The 17720-nt window shown below is 45.0% G+C and overlaps 1 protein-coding gene across 2 annotated transcripts in view; it reads left to right on the top strand.

Moving 5' to 3' along the window:
- The window catches only part of grid1b (glutamate receptor, ionotropic, delta 1b), a 180484-nt gene that overhangs the window by 82362 nt on the left and 80402 nt on the right, over positions 1–17720 (top strand). For both annotated transcript variants that reach the window (XM_084670058.1, XM_084670056.1), the window contains exon 3: positions 11275–11559. In XM_084670058.1, coding sequence (XP_084526184.1) covers positions 11275–11559 — 285 coding nt within the window. The remainder of the gene's footprint in view (positions 1–11274; positions 11560–17720) is intronic.

Here is a 17720-nt window from a genome sequence, read left to right as displayed (position 1 = left end):
GGTTTCCCTGCAGTTTGAAAAGACAGATAACAGAGCTGAAATTCAAATGCTGTCAGACACACGAACACACACGCGAACACACACACTAGTAGCATGTAGAACAGGATATAGAGGGAGAAAAAGAGGAATGACTCTGACTGGATTTCCTGGCAGGTCATTTGCACCCGGCCCTCACGCCCCTGGACCTCCAGCTCTCCAAGGTCACCCAGAATGAGTTCCACCTGGACGCCACATCCCACAAGGGGTCATAGCCGTTGGAACTACCTCCCCTGTGATCCTCTCTGTTGATCCCGCTTCACACCCTTGACCTCACTGTTTGGTGTTGAACGGGAGTTATGAACGTTTAACTTCCTTTATCTCTTTCTCTCTCTTTCTCTCTCTCTCTCTCTCTCTCTCTCTCTCTCTCTCTCTCTCTCTCTCTCTCTCCCTCTCTCTCCCTCTCTTGTTATCTGTTTCTCTCTGTTTCTCTCTCTCTCTCGTTCTCTCTGCCTCACTCTCTCTTTGAATATTCTTCTCTCAAATACCCACAATGCACTTGGTTTAGTTTTCCTTATTAATGAGCGTCCTGACATTATGGCTCTCCCTTGTGCTAGGCTACCTAAATCAAGCACTCCCCAAGCAATAGAAAAGTTGTATATTTCAACCCATCGCTGTACTTTAACCAGTTTCGAGGGCGACCAGGGGACTTATGAGTAAACCATCAGCACTATCATCGTCCTGTGGTTTGGTGCTGAGCTCAAGCCTAATTCTCAAATCTATGGTTTCCATTTCAGACAGTGTTTTGCATGAGCAGGCAATCTAAACAGAGGCATCAGAAGCATAAGCGACGTGCTGTTCGGCTAATAGAGCGCTGCATTTTATTTAGGCCCAAATCGATATGATTTTTTTGTTTTCCAAGATCCAATGATTCGCTAAATTAAGTGCGGTCTGAGAAGAGCATTTCAACGTACGTCTCTCTCTCTCTCTCTTTCTCTCTCTCTCTCTCTCTCTCTCTCTCTCTCTCTCTCTCTCTCTCTCTCTCTCTCTCTCTCTCTCTCTCTCTCTCTCTCTCTCTCTCTCTCTCTCTCTCTCTCTCTCTCTCTCTCTCTCTCTCTCTCTCTTGTGTTGAACACCAATCCCCTCTGTGCAAAACTGCAAACGCTATACCGAGATGATAGCCTATTATAATCCTCAACTGAGGGCAATAGATTTACTCTATAATTTGTACACTAACAGGAATGATTCAGCATTCTTGGACAATCTGTGGGAAACATTGTTATTCAGCCCAGGGTGGGTGTAATGAACCAGGGCTTATCTCAAGCACTCATTAAAAAGTTCTCACCTCAAACCTTTTTTTGTTTTACACAAAGGAAGAAAGGAAATAGAGAAAGAAAAGAGAGAGAGAGAGACAGTGAGAGGAAGACCCTATTTATTTCCAAACCAAACTGGACTTTGACCCAAAGCTTGTATGTGCAGACAATACATATTATTTACGTCAACCTGAAAAAAAGAAAGAAAAAACACCAAGCCAAACACATTTGGCGTTTAAGATTCAGGCCGAGCCAATGGAAAAGGGGAAGTTGACTTAACAAATGTCAGGAGCTGCCAATATATCCGCATATTCTCCACGAGAAGGGCCACAGGAAATTCAAATGCCAGGCCTTTTTCATACAACCCCTTAATCAATAGCACCAAATGATCCTCTGGAGGTCTAATGGTGCTGATCTTGTCAGGGTAGTGAATGAGGTCCTCCATATTCTATCATCATCCCTAACATCCTTCCCAGGGTTCCAGGGCAGTAGGAACACCGGCTGCTGTTCTGGAGATCTGCATATCCTAATGCTACGTGTCTGGGGGAGCTGGAGAGGTATGGCAGTGCATATTTTTAGATGACAAAGGAGCTTTTAACCAAAGCTGAGAAAGTTGCTTGTGACATTTTCTATTTTGACATAATGGAGACGATAAACATTCCTTGAGGGTTAGGCTACTTATACAAAACTTGTTTTCAAAAGAAAACGGTCTTACTGTTAACGTGTAAGAGGTTGTGTGAAGCTTGCTTAGTATGAAGAAGTTGGGTGGAAATTGTTTGGTAAAAAGCTATCCAGCCTCAAGCTCCTCTCTGGACCTGTTGGTCTAATGGTAAATGTGTGTTGTTGACAAACAAGAGTCCAAGGTGTGGTCCAAGATGACGACACTGGACTGTAAATGTATTAATATGTAGACCATCTATGTGCTTTTTTTCGGATTGCCCGTTAGGCTTAACCCTCCCCCAGTAAATGTATTCTCTTTTATCTTCAAATGAAGCCATAAGTTTGACAAAGAAGGTCCATCTCCATCTTTTATTCTCAAGGCCCACATCGCAAATCAACCAATCAATCAGTGAGTCAAACCAGCGTCTCAGTCAGGATTCTATTCTGAATCTAATGGGTCCAAATTAGGGTTTTTGCGGTGAATACGTCTGTTCAATAATGAAAGAAAATGATTTGTCTTAGAGAAGCGAGAGATGAGCTTCAAACTCTAAAGAGATAGATTGGAAGAGATAGAGAGAGGTGAGAGAAGGGGGAGTAGAGAGGGGGTGGGAAAAAATAGACAGAGAACGGGGGAGAGAGAGGGACAGATAGGGCGTGAGAACTTTATTCAAGGTGATAAGATTGAGATTGGAGAGACCTATAAAGTGACACAGTAAAGACAACAATAAAATCTCCCTGGCAGTTTAAAACTGGATATTAAAATCAAGCATGGCATCAGTTGCTTGTCTGCTCTCTGCATATTCCGAGCATGGTGCATGTGTGTGTGCATGTCAGTGCGTGTAAGAGAATGCATTGCTTTTTGCCCAAGCAGGAGGTGCCATGAATACTGAGCGGCAAGGCTTGAAAAGGCTTTGAAATAGATGTTGGTTTGCTTCAACAGTGTATTCTGTCTTTCTCTATGATAGCGTACAGTGCTACAACTCATACATTTCTCTCATCTTCACCAATCCACATGTTGTTTTTTTTCTTTGTGAAAGGTCAACGATTGCTCTTTCAATGAAAAATGGCAGTGGAACAATAACTATCATCTCCCTAAATTCAATTTCAACCAGACATCCGCATAAGCCCTCAAAAATACCATGTAATCTGGAGACTTCATGGATGTGATTATTTCAACTGCCTTCCTGAGACATTAAAGTAAAATTGATTTGATCGACCCCATGGGAAAAGAAAACCATATGCATGTTACAAATGTGTGTGTGTGTCAAAGTGTATGTGTCTGTGTTCATATTAAAACTGACACCTAAATTAGAATTATAAGAAGACTCCACATCATTTTTATCAGGCAGTAGCACATTGGACCAATTAACTCCTGGCTTCCTTATTAAGGAGACAGAGGATGACATGGGTGGGGATGGAGATACGGCTGGTCAAATGCTGCGTGGCTAATATATTCTACACAGCAACACACCGAGACGCTCACTGATCAGCTGAACTGAGAGCTCAGGGTCTGTCTTTCATCTGGTTAAGGAGGAAGGATGGGAGGACATTCAGTAGGTGAGGAAATCAAGAGAGGAAGAGGGGCCTTAGCTGCCTGCCATCATCGTAGTAAAACCACAGCAACTTTTTCTTCTGTACAGTATATCAGCCTTTTCTGTGCAGCTACCTCTATGCTGCCAATCAAAAGCCTTGACTCGGATAGTTATGTTAAATGCCTTCAAAAGTATATACTTGTGTTTCAGACACTAAATTGCATGCTAGGTAGGTGAGGAAAGGAAGAGAGGAAGAGGGGCCTCGGCTGCCTGCCATCGTCAATGTCGACTGTGTGTGTGTGTGTTTTTGTGTAGATAATTCTGGAAATTTTCAAGAGAAAGACAGCAGAGTGAAATCTTAAAGACAATGCCCCCGGCTCCACTCTCTGAGGAATGGTCGATAGAAAGCCAATTTCTTTGTTTGTCTTTTCATGTGTGTGTGTGTGTGTATGTACCTGTGTGTCTCCACAGTTATTTGTGTGCGAGTGTGTGTGTGTGTGTGTGTGTGTGTGTGTGTGTGCACCTGCCCTCGTACACTTTTGCAAGTCAGTCTTTCTGTCTTTCACTCAGCGAATCACCTTTGTCAATCTCGTCATAAAATAGACTTTCAGTTACATGGAGACTGTGTTATTGTGGAGTTTAGGATGTGAGAGGCATTTCCCCTCTTCATCCCCTTGTTTTCCTGCCGTCCTTCACATCATCTTCTATCCATATCCTCCAATCTGTCCTCCTCATCCTCTCCTGTCCATCTCTTCCTCTCTGTCCCACTCTTCCTCCACAGCTCTCCTCTTCCTCTGTGATGTTTGTTATTTCCACTCTTTCATCTTCCTCCTTGATGTTTCCCTCACATCTCAAGATACAGTGTCACTGATCCTCAAGATGTTTGTTTTTTTTTTTTTTATGTTCATGGCAATGTGTCAGGTGAATATGTAGCATGCAATTTAGTGTCTTAAAACAAGTATATACTTTTGAAGGCATTTAACATAACTATCCAAGTTAAGGATTTTGATTTGCAGCATAGAGGTAGCTTGACAGAAAAGCCTGATATACTGTACAGAAGAAAAAGTTGCTGTGGTTTTACTACTATTTATTCTATGTGGAATGTCAGATATTTATGGGTCACACTGGGGTTGTGTGTGTTTGGGTGTGGGTGTGCGCACGCACGAGTGTGTGCGTGTGCGCTTGTCATTTCTTAGAGATGAGTGATTGTGAGGATCAAGGTTTCCATGAACAAAGATAGCCTTCTAGCCAGGTTTGTGACTAAGCTCTGGTCCATCCCCTCAGATGTAATTAATAGCTTGTAATTAGATATCATATTGATGAGCACCATGATAGCACAGAGGGGCTAACTCATTAGCTCCAGAGCTGTGTGATCTTGTTAACTTCACAATGCAGTCGCTCTTTATGCTGGCTAAGAGCCTCTCTCTTTAATCAGCCCGGCTTGGGCTGCTGTCCCGTGTTCAGTGAGCTGCTCTGAACCAGCACTGGGCCTCCGTGACGTTTCACACTAGCTTGTCTCTTTGATTTTGAGGTGCAGGTGTTGTCAAACGTCCCTTCAAAAGTTGTTTTTGTTCGCAGGGTACCCGGGTTTTAACGATGCTTGTGCTTTGCATGTTTGTGCAAAGCATGTGTGTTTGTGTGTGTGTGTGTGGGTGTGTGTGTGTGTGTTGGTTTGTTATGACACTTGCCACGCTCGTCTCATCTCTGGTGATTCTGTATGATTATGTGTGTGTGAGAGGGATGGTATTCAAATGGCCATTCATGGTGACAATAACCATTGCTTTCGCTTCTCTGCACCAAGTGTTCCGTGAAGGAGACATGACATCACACAGGAATCAGAGCAGCAAATTTCACACAGAAAATTCAGTTTTATAACCTTCAAGCTTTTGGGTAACCACAGAACTGCATTGAATATTAAAAAGATTCTTGTTTGTATTCTTCGGCAATGGTAGAGCACTGAATATTTGGCCCTCTGTTCCAATTTAATGAAATATTTTATACTGTGCATATTTACCTTACTAACCTCAAGGTCATGTTGATTTCACCAAACATAAGTTAGTGTTCTTATTTCAGCCTCAAGTAATTCCTGTCTGATGTCTCGTTCCACCTTTCATCCAAGGGTTGTCTTCCTGAAGCCTAATCTGCCTAATCATATCAAATTAGGAATGCCCTGGCTGTCATCCTGTTCCATAGGCTTTCATTAATAATGTATGCAGATCTTCTACCAGTATCTGTGTGATGTTGAAGCCTATGCTGCCTGCCTTTTTGGGGATAAGCCCTGGGTAATTTACAGGTACTGTAGGATGGCCGGCAGGCAAGATCAATGGAGGTTTACAATCTTTCCTTTTCCTTTTATTTTTCTCCTTCTTTGTCTCTCTCTCTCTCTCTCTCTCTCTCTCTCTCTGTCTCTCTCTCTCCTACCCTCACCCTCTACTTTCCTTTTCCTCTCCTATCATTTGATGGAGTTGTGGAGAGATGAGTATGCCCTTGATCTGATGCCTCTATTCCAGCCCTCTTATCCCCAGACCGCTCTCCTCTGGGGGGCTCTGAGACGACCTCTGGCCCCTCTACTGGAGGCAGAACGCACCCAGCCTGGCAGCCTCACAGCAGACACACAAAAAGGCTGCAGAGCGTTATACCGTAAACGTATTATCTGGTACTTTGCTATCTTAAAAATCTTTAAAATACATTTTCGGTTAATTGTTTTCCATCGGCAGTTCTGTCTAAGGTATGGAAGGATGGGTGAACACAAACAAAGATGTTTGGAATTGCAAAGGATAAAGAAAGTACTGTGTGGAATATTAAATCACGTAATGTAAACTGCTGCTGAAAGACTTGTAGCTAATTACTTTGGTGATATCTCCCCAAGCACAGGGCTGTAAAAACACATTACACTAAACTATCATTTACTGTACCAAACAAACCAAATGAATAAGAATCATCTGTAAGGAGCTAATTGTAAGCTTTCAACGTAATATGTATTTTAAGGTTTAATTTGGTTCAAGTGAATTGGGATTAATGTTGGTATAACAAAACCTTGTTGATGTTACGTCAGCTTAAGCCGCCCAACAGATGGTATCCAAGACTTAGTGAGGGTTCACACATACTATTGAAATAATCCTTTTAATTAGGAAACACAGCAAGCAACTTGTCATGGCAAGAATTCAACTGTGTTTTTTTTTTGTTGCTCTGCCTCGATATAAGAATCTGGATAAGAAAAATGGGTCTTGAAATTGCATCCACAGAAAGCGCCTACATAGCTTGTGGAAACACTGTCTTCTGCTTGTAAAGCAGTACACTGTCCATCCACCTGTTACTGGCCAGCCTGTTTCGGTCCGGCCATCCACGAGTCCATTCGTCTGTCTGCACCGTGGTCTGTCTGTCCTTCCGTCTGACCATGAGGATGTCCGCCCAACTGTCTGAGACTGGGTCCTGTTTCTCCAGGTGACTAATGTGGCTGTCCCAGGCTGTCTGCGTGTGATGGATGGGCTCTGCTGGCATGTCATGGTGCCTTCTCCTCTCCTTAATAGATCATTACTTTTTTACCAGAGACGCTCACCACTCCTCAGAGCTGTCACTGAAAGGCTTGGCCCTTTAGTAAAATACCTATCAAAGTCCAGGCCAACACTGCACACATTACACACATGACATTCAGCCTGCTTCTGCTAATGATCCCAGAGTAGATGGAGGAAGATGGTGAAACTCACAGACACATACACACACACACAAACACACACACAAACACGCACACATTAACACGCATGTAAGCATGCACACATACACACACTCCTACTCAAAGACAGATGCTATAACTGTTGTTGCCTGTGTTTTTAATAGAGCAAAGCTCACAACCCACATTAAGGGATATACTAACTGATTTCATTAGTATGCCAGGATCAAGATTGGGACATGTGTATCAAACCTCCACTGGTTGGAAATGAGTCATTTGTAGCCTTAGAGTGTGAACTGAATGATTAAAGAACAGTATGTGCGTTTTTTGGCAGGCAATCAGCTTGGGTTATTTCTCTATTGTCCTATTCGAATTGACAGTGAGGGAGACAAAAGTTGCAGACACCTCTCCTGAAGTTTCAGTTTGCTTTTGATTTGAAGACATTTCATTCTGAAGAAGAAGTTCTGGATTGGGACTGAAAGCATTTGGTCAAAATGAGAATATCTTAAACTGTAATACTTTGAAGCATGTCTTCAATTACTGGTGGAGTGAATCCGAGCCCCCCCCCCCCCCCATCTCCCTCTTCTCTCATCTCCCGTTGCCTCTTTCCTCCTCTCCATACTCCTACTCTTCTGTCTTTTCTCTTCCTCCTCTCCCTATGCTCTGCTCCATTCTCCCCTGTGTCCTCTCCTGATTTTCTTATTTTGCCTACTCTCCTTTTCCCTCCTCTCCCCCTGTTCTCTCCCCCTGTTCTCTCCCCCTGTTCTCTCTCCCTGTTCTCTCCCCCTGTTCTCTCCCTGTCCTCTCTGCTACAGCGTAGGGTAGCTTCCCGGGTTTTCACATTAGCAGTCTCTCCACAACCATCAGCCAGGGTTAGGATTCTCTCCTGCCCGCAAGAAAGGCTAAACTTGAAAATTACATTTTGATAAAAAAGTCCTCCTTTTCTTCTCTCTTTCTCTTGAATTGTCCACTGAAGCTGCTGTAGATTCTTCTTTTTAACATTGATGTGTCTACTGTATGTAATTTTGTGTTCTGAATGGGGTTAGATCTGTTGGTATCACATTAGATATGTGGATTATGTATAGGAGAGGTATACAATGAGTTAATTCATACAAGTCTTGCAAATAAACAATAGCAGCGAGAAGCAATTCTTTCTCTTTCTGGGCTCTGCTTTTGAAAGCTGAACTGCTGATTGATTTTTGAGGACTCGACATTTCTTCTACAACGACTCAGCATCCAATTACACAAAACAGATTAAGCAGCCAGCTCTCTACAACTCCAAAGTTTGAGCAGAAACATAAATTGTCTAACATCACAGCAGTGCACTCCAACTGGTCCTCGTGTTCACTCCGTCCAGCACCTTCTTCGTGCCACAGAGGAAGTACCTAGATTAGTATTCAATGAAGGTAAGGGTTTTGTTTTGTTGTCGGCATTAGTACGCCTTAGTGGGTGAAAACTCATTAGCAATTATAACTTATTCAATAGAAGTTGAGAGTCCTGTCTAGACCATTGATTACTGGCTAATAGGACTGTGCGTCAGACCTAGTCTTTGGTTACGGAGGGCCCCTCCAGGGTGTAAGGTGATCATTAGAACAACCATTTAGGGTTCAGGAGAGGCGCAAGACTACGAGTCCTCCTTTCACACCGTGCGGTGCTGAGAGCGTGTGGAAGTGGCAATGCAGCTCCTCTTTTTGGTATCTTGTTTTATCGGTGTGTGTGTGTGTGTTTGTGAGCACCATAATGTGTGTGTGTGTGGTGTGTGTGTGTGCATCCGTGTACGCTTGCATCTTTAAAGCCAATCCGCAGGGACTGAGAAGAAGCACAGGACGCCAAGCAGATGTTGCTATGGAGAGAGGGGCACACCACAGCAGATCTTTTAATTAACCATGTTGGGAATTAGAACTCAATTGGCCTTGAGTAATAACCAGCCTGACCATTAGCAATCCCCTCTGTCTTGTCTTACCGCTCCAACTCCCTGACTCCCGAACCTGAACCTAGTGTTTTGTTGCGCTAGCTCTGCTGTTTGCTTTCTCTGCCTATTGCGCCCCCTTTCCAGCATTCACAGCCACACTCTCAACTTCGTCCCCATTTAGGTCGGCTTGAAGAACTTAAAAATACAAAATTAACGGACGAGCTGGGGAATCTGTTCAGGAGAGCAGTCGCTGGCTCTGTGGACCCCACGGCTGGTAAGCAAGCTCAGGTCAGGTAAAACAAGGGAACAGGGATTCTCTTTAAAGACACGAGCAGAGGTTAGAGCACGGCTAGATCAATCCCATTATTTCTCTGGGCAGGACGGGAAGCCCTGGTCCATAATTACCTTGTCATTAGCAGCATTTGTTTAAGAACCGGATCGTTGCTCTTCTTCTCTGGTGGAACCCCTGGCAGCCCGAGCCTCATCCTCGAGAGGCCTTTCACTGCAATTGAATGAGCCTCTTGTAGTGCATGGGGGGGATTGTGAGGAAGGGGTCCCTACAGTCCTCTGCGGAGGACTGATCTTAAGATCACTCAGACCTGCGCTTTATCCTAACGACCTTCAGGAGGACTTTCTGAAAGCCTCCTTCAACCGGAAATAATTAGTGCAGTCTTGGGAGAGAGGCAGCCCCTCGCCCCAGCCCCGGTGAAATCAGCCAGGTCTCTGAGCTAAATGGGGGAGAAGATTATTGGAAAAGGTCATGGTTACTATGATGAAGGATAAGAAGAAAGAGACAGAACAAGAGTGAGAGTGGGAGTGTAGGGAGATAGAGAGGAAGAGGAGGCAGAGAGGGAAGTTTTCAGAGGATTGACTCAGACGAGATCTGTAACATCCTTTGACAGACGACTCTGGTGAACACAAATGCACAACGCATGAAACAGAAAAACGTTTAACAAAATGTTTACTTCGGCAAAAAGTACAAACAAAGAAAAGCGCTCACTTGGAGGATCAAGCTATTTCACAAAAAAATTATAAATGAAACCTGGTTGCATGAAGATCCGCCTATAATACTTGACGACTATCACTTGGACTGAACAAAACAAACTGGCACAAGACAAAGGGAGACAAGGACTATGTATACATGGATTAGGGGAAAAAAGGTGAAACCAATCATGGGCGGGGTAGACAATCGCAATGGCGGGAATTTCACACCAAGGGAGGAAGTCAGGGTCTGAAACGAGAGGGAAGGTGAATACAAAACAAAAACAGGAAGTGCACAACAAGACTAGACATGAGTGACTCAACATACATGACGAGACACAACAAGATCCCATTTTATAGCCTCTGTAGTCTCTGTGTCATGTGTCAGCTGCTGTGGTTGCGTTCCCTGTAGGAAGACAAACTGGTAGGAAGTGTCTGTGGAAAATACAGTACTAACATAGCTCATTACTAGCTGTGATAAACTCTGGCATTGTCTATCACAGAGAAGACACCATGATACAAGCCTTCAGATGGGAACTTTGAAGATTTCCAACTGCTTGATTTCATTGCAATACTGGTTGTCCCAAACTATACTGTAATAAGCTCACAAAAAAACACATCAAATGTCAGTTCTGGAAGTCAACACGATCTGAAAATGGTGTGGTAATTGGTACAGTTTGTACTGCACCTGGTATTGTACAGTGTCTTCATCCGTATTAAAGTCTTGTTTAGTTTTCCATCTGTAAACGTTCAACCAATCAAAACTTTCATCAAACATTTACCACCATCTTGGGAGGGTAATCGTTTTATAACTTTTTGTTCTTGCTTTTGCTAGCAATGCTTGTTGTCTCTCGTTGCTATACTATAGAGTGCCCTGCTCGTTGTTTAGTCACAAAGCGCCTGCTGACCTTTTTGTTGCGCTCAGTTTGTCCCAGAAAGAAAAGCATAAAAGCACAGTGGGTCTGGTTAAATGGCTTTTTAAGAGCAAGAAACAGAGCAGGTTCTTGAGTGCCCGTGCTGTACAGTGAGCATCTACAGTGCTTTTCTTTTAACTGGAGTTTTAAGCATAAATTGAACGGAAGTAAATGCTTGCTCAGTATGTTTGAAGAATATGTTCTCGACGTGGGAACCTACTCTTATCATATTGCTTACCTCTCTGTATTAATCTCTCTGCCTCCTTGTCTCTCTCCCTCCCTCCCCCTTTCCCTTCCCTTCCCTCCTCTCATCTAGCCTGTGAGCTGATGACCCAGGGCATCCTGGCCCTAGTCACCTCCACGGGCTGTGCCTCGGCCAGTGCTCTCCAGTCTCTTACGGATGCCATGCACATCCCCCACCTGTATATCCAGCGCCACAGTGAGGGCTCGCCGCGCACCGCCTGCCAGCTCAACCCGAGCCCCGGCGGGCAGCGCTACACCCTGGCCGCTCGCCCTCCCGTGCGCCTCAACGACGTGATGCTCACCCTGGTGGATGAGCTGCGCTGGCAGAAGTTCATCATCTTCTACGACAATGACTACGGTGAGAGGCCGGAGCCTGGTCTGTGCATGGTTAAAGAGCTTCTTACCCCAGGTTTAAGTTGCTTGGCAGTCAGGATGGTTAGTTGTCAGAGAATACCAAAGCTAGACTGATTTACTGTGTGTTTCAGCTCTCGAAGGCTTTTGAAGTGTGTCTCTCAATCTTGACAGCGTTGTCTGGAATATTCTTTCCAGGCTCTTTTGAGCTGCTTTTCTTGTGTTCCCCGTTTCTCATCTTTGTCAGACACAGTAGAACTGGTGGAATGGTGTCAGATACCAAAAAATCCACGTGCTTTCAGATCATGCACACGTCGAGCGCAGCCTCTCAGACATCCCCTTCATTTTGAAACCCCTATGTCCACCCAGTAGTCTGGCTCAAAATGGTACAGCTGACTTCCTGAAAGACCCTGATGGCTAGCTTGATGGCGAAAGATTTGACAGCAGGAGGTCGGACTTGGGACTACACATCAAAAGAGGTCCAATCAGTGTAGCTGCTGTTTGTAAAGATGGATGTAAAGGTGGAAGTGTGGAACGGAGGTGGCTAATACTCAGACATAATGCTCTTTGTGGTCCAGGGAGGAGAAGGAGGAGGAGGAAAGCTGTCTGTCTGGTCAATGGGGTACTAATGACTGGACCCTATGGATCACCTTAGCTTGGTACGCAATGTGCTCAGTGGAATATTGAAACGAGTATCTCAGACCCAATCTACAGCAGAAATACAATAGCAACAAGAGGATTTTTAAATAGACTACAGAATGTATCCGATCAAGGTACAGTGAGACTTTCTGAACTTAATTAGAGAGAGTATAGATTCTTTAATTTAAAGTAAGCAACTAAGTACACTCTGATAGAGATTCCGTATTCCTATCTTAAGTTGGATATAGTTGCAGGAAATGGCTTTGTGCTGGTACAGTGGTTATTGACTTGGTGTGTGTTAGGTTCAGTCATGCTTCTGGGCCAGCAGGTATCTTATCAGTACCGGCCAGGTTACACCGATGACTGCTTCCCTCTGTGCAGTACAGCACTGTCCACTGCACAAGGCCCTAACCCTGGAGTGGCTTTAATACATACCCACACTAACACAAACATAGTGTGGCACAAGGAGTCAGATGGCTGAGCGGTGAAGGAGTCGGGCAAGTAATCAGAAGGTTACCGGATCGATTCCCCGCAGTGCCATATGACGTTGTGTCCTTGGGCAAGGCACTTCACCCTACTTGCCTCGGGGGGAATGTCCCTGTACTTACTGGAAGTCGCTCTGGATAAAAGAGTCTGCTAAATGATTAAATGTAAAATGTAAATGTATGTTCTAAGTATGCAAATGTAACTTATATCTACCTAGATTCAGTGACTGTGAGCTGTACTTTGTATACAAACAAGGTATTTATTAAAACAAGCAATGCCTTTGTAGCGGGTAATACGTTGCTGTGTTTCATGCGGTAGATATTGTTACTTATAATGGGGTTCATCAGTAAGGGGGCTGATTCAACATCTTAGCTGCTATTTCATTTAATTGGGCTTTTAAGATAGCAACTTAATGTAAATTATCTTCAAAGGATGTTAGGATTGCAAGCTTTGAGGACTGGTCTGCAGAGAGTTGGTATATAGTATGAATTTAAAAAAAAATTCTGTTTCACATCAGGATTACTCACACACACTCACACAGCCTTTGCACGGGTTTATATGCAGGGACTGTTAATTACTTAACCAATACACAGTACTTTCATATTTTGTGGGTTTGAATCTGTGCTAGCTGTATGATCAAAGTTGAGGTTTAACCTGTTTTAACCTGGCCCATACGGACTAACATTGCATTAGTCATGCATTTTGAACTATGTGCATGACAAAGTGCTACCAGGGGGCTTTGTGTCCTGGCAATAGTAGAGAAGGAGCAGGACAAGTGGTCTGTTATTATTTGATGAGTCACTGATCAATTAGAGCCAAATGCACTCAAGTCAGACTCAAACTCCAAATACATACATACAAACCCACACACCACACACAGCATCCAACATTAGGCTCACTCACAAGATACACCCCCCCCCCACACACACACACACACATGCGCAAGCTCAATCATGTGAAGCAGCCTATGGTTGATGTTCTTCTCTATCTCTCGCCCCTCTTTGATGAGCGAGGGATTAAAATGGTAGAGATGGGAAAGGCCCATTTATTCACATTAGGGTCTTTGTGAGGGTTTATTGCTAGCAGATGGGACCGGGTCCTTGGAGGGTGAGTCTGGCTGTGTGGCCCTGGTGTGTGTATGAAGCAGGCCTGGCGAGGGTCTGGAGCAGGCTGGCGCGGGCCTGTGACACCATCAGAGTGATGATGATTAAGGAGAGACCTTGGATCGCCTTGTTTCCTACCCTCTCTCGCTGGCTCTCATCCCATCTTTCCGAGCACCCGCTTCTTTTGCTCTGCTCCCATCCTCTCAACCCTTTCCTCGTTTCCTCGCCTCTTCTTTTCCCATCTCTCCCGTCCCCCTCCTCTTTTATCTGCTCTGTCTACTTCGAATCCCTCCCATTCCTTGCTTTCTCTGTTCCACTCATCCCCCATCTCCATGCTTCATTTCGCCTTTTCTCTCTCTCTCTCTCTCTCTCTCTCTCTCTCTCTCTCTCTCTCTCTCTCTCTCTCTCTCTCTCTCTCTCTCTCTCTCTCTCTCACACACATACACACCTGTCTCACACATACACACCGCACATGTTTCTGCCTCTCTGCATCTTCCCTTCTCAAAGTTTTTCTCTTGTTCTTTCTCCGTCACCTCCTCACGGAAATCCTGTTCTGCTCCATGAAACACAGACAGTCCCCCCCCTTCTGGAAGGCTGACAAGAGGAGGAAAGGGCAAGTCCCTCTGACACAGGACTTTTTCAGCACATGCTGTTTGAATGACGGAATAGCCATTTAGGATTTTAGTCATCCCCACAAACACTGTAGACAGTGTCTGCTTTGACCTCCGTCAGTCATTCCAAAACGACTGCCTTCATCCCAACCTCAAAGAGGTCGACCTTTCATTGGTTATTCACAGCACAGGACTTACTGAATAGCAATGGACGTGATGAATGAAGAGGATATATGGTTGAATGGAGGAGTGAATGAATGAATGAATGAACAAATGAGGCATTGTTCTGAGAGTGGGAACAAAAGTAACAGAAGAAGTGTGGAAGGAAACAAGAGGACGAAAGAGGAGACGTGAAAAGGAAACAAAAGAGGTGTGAAGGTAAAGTGTCGGAATGGAGCACACGAAGAAAAACCAACAGCTCTATCTCCAGTGAATGGGATTGATTTGCCTACTGCATTGATTCTCTCCATCTGTCACCCAGTGCTGTGTCCTCAGCTGCTAGGCTGAGCATGAAACAGCAGAACCGCCACATGAAAGATGGACTCCCTGTGGCCGCATGGATGACCGCATGGTGGATCAGCTGGCTGTGTACGCTAGCTGCAGAGTACTCTGGGAAGTTGTGTTTTCATCAGCACCAAATCAGATGCACCTGTTGGCTGGAACGAACGTTTGACTTGTTGAAGAGCACACACACATACACACATGCTCTTAGTGTGCATGCCTGCCTCTACAATGATCTTGGAATAGGTTTAAGTGTGTGTATGTGTTTGTGTGTGTGTGTCTGTCTGTCTGTGTGTGTGTGTGTGTTTTCTGAGAGTCAGCAGAGCCGTCCACAGCTACACTCACTCTTGTGGACAAGCAGAGTCAGAGGTTAGCCTTGTTTGTCATATAGGATTTAAACATGGGAGTTAACAGTGGTTAGCACATAGCCTTAAGTGACTTTGTTGCTTATCCACAGGCTTATACAGCTTTATTTCCTGTATAGGGCACATGTCCTCTGCTGAATCATTCTGTAGAATCATCATCAGGAGATGATTTTATGACAGGCTCAAAAACACTGACCGCGTTTGACCTGACACACTGTCAACCAACCCTGCCCACTATTTCTGTAATTAACTTATTAATCTTTGTTTTCTCATACGCTTTTCCTCATGCCTAGAGACTTGTCCGCAGTCGTTTCATTACATTTAGTGTTTCCTGTATCCGCATGTATAAATCACAGGGCAGATGCTGAGAGGTGAGGTGGTTGGCTTTGCATCTCTTTATGCCCACTGCCCGTGGCCTTACTGCCAGCTTCTCTATTAATAAACACAAACTGTAATAGACACTGTGGAGATTTCAGTAATGGTAGAGGAGAGGAACATCTTCTTTTTTGGTCCCAAATTTAGCTGAGTCACTATCCAGGAACCCTTCAAGCAGAAACTGTATTTCAGCATGTCCCTCCAACTGAGTTATGATATTATCCAGACAGCCCCTATATGAATACAGAACGATATGACCTCTACGTTCCTCCCCTCCAGACAGATTTACACTCTACCGACAAACACCCTCCAACCCTCAACTTCTAATCCGCTGACAGTCATGGTCTTAATAAATGGCATTGTATCAATACCTTTGTTTCCATCTAGGTAGATCTTCAGCAGCCTAGCACAGCTAAGCTTCCTCACTTGCTTGCGTGATTCCATACCCTAAGTGTGTCCTGATAACAAACAAGCGTTTAGGGTTTTGAACAGCACGTTGGAAGGAAGGAGAGAAAGGAGAGAGGGGGAGGATGGCAGAAGAGCCAAAACAAGAAGAGGGTATGGTGTAGGGTGGCAGGGGGCAGGGGGAAGAAGCTCAGTGTGAGGCCTTACTTGAACTTTGGTGTTCACTAAATCCACCAGAATGCTTTGACGGGGGCGAGCGGTTTACATAGTGCTGAGTCACGATCGTTCCCCACTGGCTGGACGGCTCCTTGGTTATCTGCTCTGTGATGGCCTACGGTGACATCAGCGTAGCGGAATGATCCTACAGTTACACTAGTGAGCTTCAAAGCGATAGCAGCGGCCTCCCTGCGCCAGTCAGATTAGCGCCCACTCTGAGCCGACGCAGGAGGCTCCGCCCTGGCATGGGGGCAGAGGTTTGATCTTCAGAAGATTATGGTAATGTCTGTGTCACCCTGGATCCCTGGAGGAGATGTGAAGGGCCTGGGAGACGAGGGAGGCAGGAGGGATGGAGGGATGGGTGCGGGGGGGGACTGTAAACAGAGGAGGATTATCAATAGTAGAGTCCAAAGCTGGGTTCCTGTCGCAGCTTCTGTGAGAGTGTGTTTTAGAGGTTTTCTTTTATGTGTGTGTCTGTTCGTGTGGTGTGTGTGGCGTGAGTGTATACTTTATGCGTTGTGTGTGATTGTGTATATCGGTGAATAATTTAACCAGTGATGTAGCCTATCATCTCTTACCTTACGAGGATATCAACTAAAGAGAGAGAGAGATTTCGAGGAAGAGAGAGACAGACAGAGAGAGAGAGTTCAAAATTTGTCCAATAACAGACTGTCATTTTTACTGCCAGCAGTTTATGAAAACTGTCAGTAATTCCCACCTAATTACATGTGCATGAATGCATCACACTCGACAGGGATGCATATCCGTGGCGTGCCCCCAGTTCCCATTGTGACGCGTTCTTGATGGGAATTAGGCTATTCCGAGAATCCACTAGAAAATCTTACGATGGCGGCTCATACATATTTAAGACTGCATTAATGGAGACAAAAGGTTAAACAATGCTTCGTTTAGCCTGGCTTCCTCCCGCCTGCTTGCAGGCTGTGAGGGGAGGAGCCCCCTGCCTCCGTCTGCCTGGCTGTGGCTGGGCCTGCTCTCCAGCCTCACGCAGACCTCCCCAGGGCTCCTATCAACCTAAGATGCCTCATCCTCAGCTATACGCCAGCCACCCCGCCTGTCTCAGTGCATGGGCAGTTCCTACAACGGAGCCCACAACAGCTGCGTGGGACTTACAAACCACAACAAAAAGTCCAAGTTTCTCCTTTGATTTTCAAAGCCAGGGTGCTGGGTAAAACAGAATGGCCGATTTGACTCACGTTCCATGCTACTGCTATCCATTCAGAGGGCCGTGCATGCAGTTTACCTAGCCTGATGTTCAACGGTGAACAAGCTTCACAGAAGGCAATCAGGAGAGTTGCCCGGCTGGCTCCTGAAAGGAATCCTTCTCTTTCAGTCTCCCTGTGCTTCATGGTTGCAGTTTGATGTCCCTAATGAAGGCCTTGATGGTGGCGATATTGTCCGGACACCTGCAGCTGTTGTGTTTTGTCTCTTTCCACTTTGTTTCTTCCT

The sequence above is a fragment of the Hypomesus nipponensis genome, chromosome 13 (assembly GCF_054491055.1).
Source record: "Hypomesus nipponensis isolate SF chromosome 13, ASM5449105v1, whole genome shotgun sequence".
In the NCBI taxonomy this organism is placed as follows: domain Eukaryota; kingdom Metazoa; phylum Chordata; class Actinopteri; order Osmeriformes; family Osmeridae; genus Hypomesus; species Hypomesus nipponensis.
The sequence above is the reverse complement of the archived record's forward strand: the minus strand, read 5'-3'. Positions and strand labels throughout refer to the sequence as shown.